General features: G+C 47.0%; 1 protein-coding gene across 1 annotated transcript in view; it reads right to left on the reverse strand.

Annotated features, from left to right (window-relative positions):
• LOC138178080 (TOX high mobility group box family member 3) overlaps window positions 1-10,617 on the reverse strand; it is a 21,114-nt gene continuing 10,497 nt past the window's right edge. The window contains exons 3-11 of the mRNA XM_069109548.1: window positions 5,294-5,383; window positions 3,593-3,775; window positions 3,362-3,480; window positions 2,864-3,194; window positions 2,655-2,767; window positions 2,261-2,396; window positions 1,720-2,103; window positions 1,523-1,612; window positions 1-1,210 (exon numbers count right to left, since the gene is read on the reverse strand). Of these exons, the coding sequence (XP_068965649.1) occupies window positions 842-1,210; window positions 1,523-1,612; window positions 1,720-2,103; window positions 2,261-2,396; window positions 2,655-2,767; window positions 2,864-3,194; window positions 3,362-3,480; window positions 3,593-3,775; window positions 5,294-5,383 (1,815 nt within the window). The 3' untranslated portion in view covers window positions 1-841. The remainder of the gene's footprint in view (window positions 1,211-1,522; window positions 1,613-1,719; window positions 2,104-2,260; window positions 2,397-2,654; window positions 2,768-2,863; window positions 3,195-3,361; window positions 3,481-3,592; window positions 3,776-5,293; window positions 5,384-10,617) is intronic.

The raw sequence follows: 10,617 nt of genomic DNA on the forward strand, positions 1-10,617 counted from the left end.
CTATTCTTCGCCATGTCTTCCTTTACGCGCTCATCATTCACGTTCTCACATCGATTATTAATTATAAACGAGTTGTCAACGCAGTTCGATCAGCAGGCAAATACTTGCTTTTCGTTCCTACCACTCCGACACGGCGTGGTGCACCTATGCGAATTCAGTATGGAATAGACGTATCCTAACGTTTGTGAATATATTTCTACGAAATTACTGTTATCTATCGTTAAACGGTCCCTAACTAGACGTTCAAGGAATGCAACTTGGTTTACGGTCGCGCGCGATTCATCGTTACTTTTCGTTTTCGATAGTGTGTATGCGGCACGTGAACGTTTCGCGCGATCGGTAAACGCGCGATAACGAGATCGATTCCCTCGAACTGTAACCCGATGATCTTGTCGGCTGCTATACTTTGGCGATACTAATACTCTTTCGCGATTACGCAGCTACGTTGCTCGTCCTCGCGTGAAAAACGTAGTCAGTGGAAAAGTGAAACGGCAATATATATCCACGTTGACGGGCATCGTGCTGCGACGCACGCAGTCTTTCAAACGAAACTTAGAGATCTGTGTAGCGATTCGCTTAGCGCGCTCTTTATCCTCCGGTCGTTCGTCTTTTGATTTAACGCGAAACCTTGTGTGTGTACGTGTGTGTGCGCGCGCACGCGTGTGTGTATGTATGTATGTATGTATGTATGTGTGTGTATGACTATCTGTATGATGGACATATGTACAAAAGAATCGGATCACGCTTTGAACATCAGGTATATTCGTGTTCCGCGACTACAACAAACGGTAGGAAACATTTTAAACGATCGCTGCGTTTCACCCAGCTCGGCCCGTCGTCCTTATTTTACGGTCGAGAAATTCTGTTGTGGATTTTGGTTCGATGATACCCACGTGGTGAATACGTCTCTGCAATGGCTGACCACGCATTCGTTGCTGCAATACTCGTCCTCCCATTCGCTGTTTGCAACGGCGGGGTTCGGGCATCCGTGACGTATACAAGCGTTCGACGTCGGTCTTTGAGCAGCCATGTTCGCAGCCTGAGTTACAGAGTTCACTGCCGACGGTGAATTCGACAAAGAATCGCTCTTCGTTGGGTTCGAATGTATCATTTGCTGCTGCTGCTGCTGTTGCTGTTGCGACGGTTGCTGCTGTTGCTGATGATGTTGCTGCGATTGTTGCGGTACTTGTTGCACTTGCTGTTGCGGCATCTGCGAAAACGTACGTATTCTACTGTTCAATTTGCCTCGTGGTAACATACTCGTACTTGCTGCTGCCTGGCGCTGTTGCTGACAACTGGCAGCATCGCAATATGAAATATCGTTGCTGTTTTCTTTGTGCTTGTCACGGCTTTTTACGCGTTAAGCATATTCGAATGGAAACGAATTAAAAGTGGTAAAAAGGATGAATATGATGAAAGTGTGGGAGGACGAATGGAGACAGAAATATAAACGGAGAAAAAAATGATCGTCGAAGAGAAAAGAGATGCGAAAAAAAGAAAACGAATTCACATCGCTGCTGACCTGCATGTACTGTTGCTGCATATGCTGCTGCTGTTGCGATGGTTGTTGTTGCGAAATATGCGTTGGCGCCATCGATGTAGTCATCATAGTCTGAAAGAAAAGTATACGAAGAAGAGAATGGTAGCCAAGTTTCAAGACACGTAACGCGACAATGGAAAATAGAAAGAGGTGACAAACGGATGAAGAAAGATGATTACCTGTTGCGTTTGTTGCTGCTGCGAGTTTCCTGGCATGGTTAAATGGTGGGGAGATTTCTTTATTTGCATTTGTTGCGCGGGTTGCTGATGATGTTGAAGCTGTTGATGCGGATGAGGATGCGGATGTTGTTGTTGAGGCGAAGAAGGTTGAGGCTGCGGACTATACACCTGATACGAGACGTTTCCCGGTGTTCCGTTCCCGGCGTAACTACCATACGCCGTATATTGAACTTGTTGTTGTTGCGGCGATGGCTGTTGTTGCGGTTGCTGTTGTGGATGCTGTTGTTCGTTTTCGGCCGCACCCTTGCTAACCAGAGACGCTCTGTACGCCGCGAGTGCCTGCAGATATTCCTTTTTCGCTGCTTCAGTCTTCTTCTTGTAAACCTACATAAATATAAATTTCTTTGTATACAACGGTGGAGATGAAACCGAAATTTCTATAACGTAGTCCGCGCTCGCTTTTCTCAAATGAATTTCACGAGGACGAGGAACGAACCAGCAGACAGAAGAAGGAAGAAATTTATGTTTTGCGAGTACTCACGTTCTTATGCTCGGTCTCCAACGCATCCCACATCGAAGCGACGATCTTGGAAACTTCACCGAAGCTCGCATTTGGATTTTGTCCTTTTATCGCAGCTTGGGTATCTCTGAAGAACAGAGCGTACGCCGAAACGGGCCTGTAAAATAGATAGCACGTGTGTCTAATACGACGAAGGCAGAGAGAGCGCACAAATTTTTAACGAAGAGCGATCTAATCGATCTTTCGAACGTTCTTTATCGTGGTGTTTTTCGTTTTCCGAAACTAGATTCGATTCGATCTGGCTACTTTCGGGATCTATTATAGCGCACGCGCGCTACTACGCCAAAGAGCTCGAAACGCGAGTCGGCGGAAAAAAAGAAAGAAAGAAAGAAAGAAAAGTAAAAAGAATGCTCACTTTTGCGGTTCGTTGGGATCTCTTTTCTTCTTCTTTTTCTGCGATTTTGGTTTCCTTTGATTTTTTGCTGCAACGTCGGTCGGTTCCGGTGAGGGTCGTTTAATGCCGGTAATCTGGACAAACGACCGCGAATCGTGCCAGATTCGTTCGTTGTTTATACATGATCGGTCAGATTCGAGATGCGTGCCAATCGATCGACTAAAACTCACCATTCCGGAATGAGGTGTACTGTCGTCGCTATCTTCGCTAGTGGTAGTATTGTTGTTTGCCTCGGGGATCGTGCTTGATTGTATCGCGGATGGACTACCACCCGTTGGACTCCTATATTGTATTTGTTGTTGCAATTGCTGCTGCTGCTGCTGCTGCTGTTGTTGTTGCTGCTGCTGCTGTTGAGTATGCATGTATTGCATATGTTGTTGCATCTGTGCCTGTTGTTGTTGCTGTTGCTGCTGTTGAAGCAACATTATTTGCTGATTTCCATGCTGTTGCCGCGGAGAATTCATGCTCGCATACGAACCCTGCGAGTTACTATACGTCGAGCTACCAGAAAACATCGAAGAAAAAGATGTTTGTAGATAGTTAACGAGGATCATTTCTTGCGGATTCAAGAATGGAATTGGCGATCGCGCGCCGGTTCTGCTTCAGTGGCAAGGTTATCTCATCCGTTATCTAAATCGCACGCGGATCCGATTACGACTCCGACTCACCTAACGTTCATCGGCTGCTGCATCGAGTGGTCCTGCTGTAGATAAAGAGATTGTTGATATCCACCCGGATCGAGATTCAACCCATCCGCAGATTGTTGCACGTTGCCGGTTTGCATCATCTGCGAAAGCCATTCGAACGGTGCTGATCATTCGAACGAATTCGTAAAAGTAGAAGGCGCACGTACATTTCATCCCCTGCGAAACTTTTGTCTCGTCTTGGATGAAACTTACCTGCGTTTGGTAACCGTGCATCGGATCGTGCTGAGATTGAGCCTGAGGCTGCTGCTGCTGCGACTGGTGTTGCTGCTGTTGCTGCGGCTGCTGCTGCTGTTGATGTTGATGCTGCTGATGCGAGTGCGAATGGATAGCCGGGATGTCGAAATCTTCATCACCGAAACTAGGAGTGTGAAACGTCTACGAAGGAGAGGAACAAATTGGACATTTTAATCGGTGATTCGAGGAGTACGGTCGCCGATTCGGAACGTAGGACATCGCACGTCCGCATGGCTGTTGCTTCTGTTTAATCGGGCTTCCGCATAGTCGTTCGATCAACGAAGATGACACACGGCAGAGAGGCTTATAGAAGAGAGAGATTGAGAGAGAGAGAGAGAGAGAGAGAGCATCGTCGTCGTATCGTTTGAAATCCTTTCAGCGATTTATTAGCGTTTCGGAGCGGGGAACGGAGGAAAATACATTTGCCGTGTAGAGCGCGTCGGGACACGGGGAATAAAAGTTTTTAAATTGGATTTAATAGCATCAGGAATTTTCCTTTGAAGGAACGTACTTGCCTATTGATCGAGTACACCTCTGCCTCTCTTCCCTCGCCGTGCCCATCGCGAGCGTTACCCCTTACCTCGCGATGTTTCTCTTACTCTATCGTTTCGCTCTCGCCTCTCTCTTCTCTCCCCTGTCCCTTTTCACCGCGCTTCGCCCCGTAACGTCCCGACGCCGCCCGTGTGTACGCGTACCCGTACCCGTACCCGTACCCGTCCTATTTCAACTACTCCTACACCTTCTACTTCTACTCCTACTCCCGCGCACCACCACCTCCTCCTCCTCCTCCGCTTCCACGGCCTCCTCCTTCTCATCCTCCTCCCTTTCCATCTCCGAATCGACTACGCGCGTCTATCCATCTTCTTCCTCCACCGCGCACCGGTTCCAAACTTTTCTTTCTCTCTACACCCCTCCTCCTCCTCTTCCTCTATCTCTCCTCTCCTCTATTCTCCTCCCGCCCTATACCCTTCCCACCCGTTCGACACTCCTGCCCCCGTACCCTACCCAGTAACCGTGCCCGTACCCATGCCTGTTCCCGTTCCCATTCCCAACCCCGTCGCCGCTGCCGCCACCGCCGCCACCGCCAGCTTCGCGTCCTCTGCCTATCCGGCCTAACCAAGATAGTCGTCCCATCTTTCCTACCCCCTTGGACCGCGCTCCTATTTCTCATTCGCTCCCTTCGTTCCCCATGTATGTATATACGAAGACGGCTGGTGCCTGTGGCCCGTGGCCCATGGTCCGCGGCCCGCGGCCCGCGGTCGCAACCCGAGCCCTCCACTCCCACGCGTCTCCGCCCCCACCCGTTTGCACCTGCACTGGCATCCATACCCTCAACCGTCCAGCACGTAACCACGGCCAGATATCCGAACAGGGTACGAGTCTTCTTCCCGACAGTCGAATTTCGTTGCCCAATTTCCAACGGCTTATTAATCCCAACAACTTTCGCGGTTAAAATATCGAACGAACGCTCTTCTCGTCGAGGGGTTCTCGCTTCGTTCTCGCAACTTTCCGTCTCTCTCTCTCTCTCCACGATTCAGTTTCGCTCCGCTCCACCACAGACACCGTGACTGCCTACTTTATCAAAGCGGAGAAGAAGCGCGTCGAATCCCGCCATAAATACAACGCCATAGAATCGAGGCGGAATATTATCGAACTTACTTGATCAGCCATGGCGTAGCTATTGTGATGGTAGGACGTCGAGTGATGATGCTGCGGAACGTTCAACGAAAAATCCAGACTCTCGTTTCTCTGAAACAGACGAAATATTTGTATCGATTTGCGTCCACCAACGTCGAATTCGTTCGTCAAGTCGTTTAAGAAAGTTTTCCGCTCGGCCGATAACATTTCTTACAACTTATCTCTTATGTTACTATTTTTCACGCTCGTAACCATATTAACGCGATCGGTAGAGAACGCGATTCTATTTCTACGATCAATCCGTGAGAGATTCTCGCGAAATATCCGCAATTTGTCAACCCCGTGTCTCGGTATCCTTCCCGCGACGGGACACGCGCGTCCTTCCTTCCTTCCTTCCTTCCTCCCTTCTATCGGTCAATGGCCTCGACAAGCGTAGCTTCGTCGATTCCATTCGTTCGATGTTTCGCACCACGAGTAAAAGCACACGAAATCTTTGTGCTTCCGCGTTCCCAACGGTCGCTTCCACTCGTCTCCAATTCGCTGGATTACACGCGACGGAAACGTTACGTTCCATCAAATCGTAAACATCGAGCGAATTGATTTTTACGCTGCACGGGAATTTTTTCTATGGCTGTGAATGCGTGTTCGAACGGACCGACGTTCCGACCAACTCTCTGTGCCCAAGCGATCAAATGTCTACCTATACAGATCTTTACGACCGCATACATCGAAGCCTCGAGGCGTTTCGTTCGTTCGAATACACATCCGCTATAAACATGACCCAACCAAGTTTTAGGACCCAAAGTCAAACTGCTATCGGTGAAACGTCCCACGTAACGCTACGATTCTTCCGCCCCTGCTTACACTCGTCATTGTCATCGTCACCATCGTTCCTCCACCTGCCCGCTCTTAGGGGACAGCGTTATTCGCGTTTCTACACGGTCATCGACCCGTGCATCTATTTCGACTTTACTCTGTCCGAAATCTCTTTTCCTTCGCCACGCTCTATTATCGATCTAACTTTTCCTACTTTTCTTTCTTTTCCTTCGCATCTTCCCTTGCTTAGGTTTTTTAAACGATTCGACAAAATGTTAAACGATCGGCACCTTCCCTATTCTTCGCTCTTTACACCATCTTTCCTCGCCATCTGGAAGACGACTTTCGATTCTTACGGCCTATGTTCTCGTGGGAGGGTCGTGCCACGATTTTCGTTCGAACGAGTCGACCAGATGGCATCGTAACGCGTTTTATATCCCAAAGAAGAAACGAAACTCGATCGTAACTCGATTTAATATTGTGACCAAAATTCCAGACAGACTCTATACGAAATCGGCAACTGTTGCCGGTAAACGAACATTTGAAACAGAGAGGACCACACCGATCGAGGAAAGACGTTGCTTCTGTATCGATTCGATCCAACGACGATTATCGAAACGAACGAGTGACACCTACTGAAATTACAATATCGTTCGACGGTCGATAACGTTAATGAAGGAGATAGACAGCAAGCAGTGGCAATGAAAGACAGCCGATCGTAGAAAGAGAAAGAAGAAGGTAAGGTGCACGATACGTTACTTTTTCCAGTAGAAGTAACAGCAGGCAGGCAGGCAGGCAAGCAGGCAAGCAAGAAAGCGAACAGGTAGGTAGGTAGGTAAGCAAGGAGGTAGACAGACAAGCAGGTAGGTAGGTAGGTAGGTAGATAGGTAGGTAGGTAGGTAGGTAGGTAGGTAGGTAGGTAGGTAGGTAGGTAGGTAGATAGGTAGGTAGGTAGGTAGGTAGGTAGGTAGGTAGGTAGGTAGGTAGGTAGGTAGGTAGGTTGGTTGGTTGGTTGGTTGATTGGTAGGTAGATAGATAGGAAGACAGTAACGTAAGAGACACGAACAAGAAAGTTAGATCGGGCCGAAATGAAAACGCTCTCGCGAATCTGTTGATTTCGACAAACGATATTAGTCCGATTAACGACCCTCGTTGGTTTCCTTGTTTCGTTCGTTATTTTATCGTTAGAGAAAAAAATCAAACGACGTATCGAATTTTCGATCCTTTCTGCCTGGAGTAATATTTCGATTTTCCACCTGATCGAATTCGAAAGCTTTTTTTGCAAGTAACAACGCGGAGAATAGCTAAAACCTGGAGAAGAAAAAAGAGGCGAGGAAGGGAATAGGGAGAGGGAGGGGAGTTATCTAAAGTAAGAAAACGGAAGAGCAAAGCGAAAGCAAGAGGTCCAATAGACGTACGTACACGAACGAGTCTCTTACTCGGCGTATATAACCGATGTTAAACCTGTTCCCCGTTCCAATCCCCCCCCCACTCCCGCCATTTGCCCTCCTCATACTCAACATTACTACCATTTGTAATCCGTACCTCCTCGTTTCTTCTAATTTCTCCTGAATAACGTCGTTAAACATCCCCACTCCCTCCTCCAACAAAGCGAAGAAAATAGTACATTTTCGTATGGTCATAAATTATTTTGGTTATATTTGAATCTCTCTGGCCTAGAATAGATACAGCGGAACGCAAACGAACGTTAATTCTAATTTTATTATTGTTGAAAATAGAATTTCACCGGTAAACGAATGGCTATAATGCGCGAAGCGTGCTTCCTCGTTGTTGAATCGAACGACTGTTAAATAACTTGAAAATCCCACGATCGGTGTTACTTCTCTGAACATTAGAATCGGCGTCATTCATAAAGTTGAATCATCGCCCGACAGATGGCGTTCCGAGTTTACCTCGAACACAGTACGTATTTCGAAAGCAAATACGATCGTTTCCAAAAATAACAAATCTTAGCTCGACGATGTACAAATTGATTCCAATCCCACGGTTAGACGACGAAACCCAAGAATTTTCGTACGCGAGAAAGGTAACATACCGGTTACCAATATTGAGATCGATGACTTACCGATGAGACGGACCGACTCGTCGTCGGGACGAGATCCAGGTTATCGAATGCACGTGCAACGTGCAGAGCGTGCCACCGCCGGTTAACCACGTTAATGTTATCACGATGAATTCTTCTCTTTTAAAATACAGTCCCTTTTCTGTAAGAGTGATTTCGCTCGGAAGTGAGAAAGATTTGTTTTAAAAAAAAGGAAAAAGCGCGACCAAGACGAAAAGATAGAAACGAAACGATTTAATTCGACGATTCTTCGTCACACGACCGTTTCGATGCACACGTCGACACTTGACAAGCAACACGTTCTCACATCACCACGCGTGTTCTCTGTAACGTTACATTGATATAGAAAAACATGTACACGATGACTTTACCGAAACATAACACGTAACCAAAATACAGATCGCTGCGCAACATACACAAAATATTCGACTCGTGGCGTAACTAGTGACAGCGTGGCAAAACGACGCGCGCTCCTCGCGGCGGCCGGCGCGGGAATGATTGAAGGGAGGTTCATTTTGTGGCACGCTTCGATAGTGGGGATAGATCTTTCGACAGGGGAGCAGACTCGCGCGCCCCCTGTTCGTATATTGCTAAAGGATACAATGCAACGGCACGACACGACACGACACGACACGAGACGAGACGATACGACATCACACGATACACGACCACCCAATTGCGAACATTTTTAGAAGACGAATAACGATGATTCAACGTACGAGAAAATCGTTAAACGGTATAAACGAAGATTTTCATAAATGTACCCAACGACGATGCGAATCTCAAAGAAGCAATTTGTTCGCTCTTTCCTAGATGTCTATTTTTCGATCCCGTTCGTCGATCTTCTCTAACTCTTAACACGCGTTCTGTTCGTCGCACACTTTTTATACGTTCCGGGACGTTTTAATAATTGGAAATGAACGTGTTCTCGGAGCGTCGCGTGAGATACAACGCATCGTACGATAATCGTATATGTACCGGGATGCGATTCGACTCGATTGGATCAACAATGACGATGAACAAGGAGGCCCTTCTTCTCCAATGAAAACGAATCGTTCGACATTCTGTGATCGAAATATATGTACTTATATATATATATATTCGGACGGTTTAAATCACGCGCTTAACCAGATTTCTAAACGGTTACTAGTTAAACATCTTTCTCCTGTTGTGTTTCTAACGCGATGTAGGATTTTATTTCAGAATCACGTTGAATCACGCGACGAATAACATTCGTAGTTTGTGGCCCAGTTAACAAGCTGTGATCGCTACACCGTGGAAGAAAGGGGTCGTCGGTTCGAAATATGGAGAGGGGCCAGCAGAAGGTAGGAGTGGGGTTTCTGTCGAACGGAGGGAGCGGAGGGAAATGGTGTGCAGGATTGAAAGAGGCCGGTGGCGCAACGAATAGAGAAAAGAGGACTCGCGACGTATGACGCGCACGCGGTCAAACGATGACGAAAGGAACCGTGCGCGTGCGGCAGGAGCATCAATGTTTCCCTTCTTTTCTTCCAACCAAACGATCAAAGCAATCGTGCAGTAACTTTACTTACTCTATATTCTCAAATATTCTCGAAATGATATATCCTCGACTTTCTATTTCTACGTCCTCTCGCTAAAAAATTCTATCCAACAGCGAAAAGCAAGCAGCGGTATCGAGATTGATCAATGTCACGTTCGGTTTCGATCTAATCCTGTCCCGGTTCGAGAATAGAAAACCGCAGAACGAACACCAGCTGCTAAAAGCTACTCTTCCGCGATTCGATACAACTGATTACAACGTAATTAAGAAGCAACTAAGAGCAAATAGAATCGGTATTGGACGACGTAACAGCGTGACGGCTTAAACGCGCGTTAAACACGCGTTATCTACCGATACTCGGTTACTCGAATATTCCAAGAAAGTAGGACACGACTGTGTGTGATGGCAACCAAGTGTGCCGCGTGGCCCGAGGAAACAGGGGTTACGTCGGAGTTTATAAAGAGTCATTACATTCCCGTGAAAGGTAGCTTTAATTTCAGTGGCATTCCAATCGCATTAACGTATATACCCGCGTATTTGTATTCGTTCGCGAGAAGCGACAATCTACTCGAAACATTTACTCGAACGAGGTTTGTTACGGGTTCGAAACACGGCCGTGACAACTACGATTTTAACGGCAAATTCCTCGCGATCGATCTTGTAGTCTTAGTCGTCAAAACTAATCGCCCATGTTACTCGATGTTGCTTACGATTATCCAAGTTGCGTAGCTGTGCCAGTATTTTCGATTTACGCGGCGAGACACAGCAAACTGTGTGAATCTTTGTTATACCCGCGTAATCAACAGTATAGGAACCAAAAAAGAAAAGAAAGAGGAAAGCAGAAATGGAAGGGGGTGGGGGGAAGAACGCTGTTAAAGCGTCAGTTTTTAATTTTCGTCGAAAGAAGGAAAATCTAGAGGCAGCCGA

This window comes from Bombus flavifrons, chromosome 3 (genome assembly GCF_040668555.2).
Source record: "Bombus flavifrons isolate JBK064 chromosome 3, iyBomFlav1_principal, whole genome shotgun sequence".
NCBI lineage: Eukaryota > Metazoa > Arthropoda > Insecta > Hymenoptera > Apidae > Bombus > Bombus flavifrons.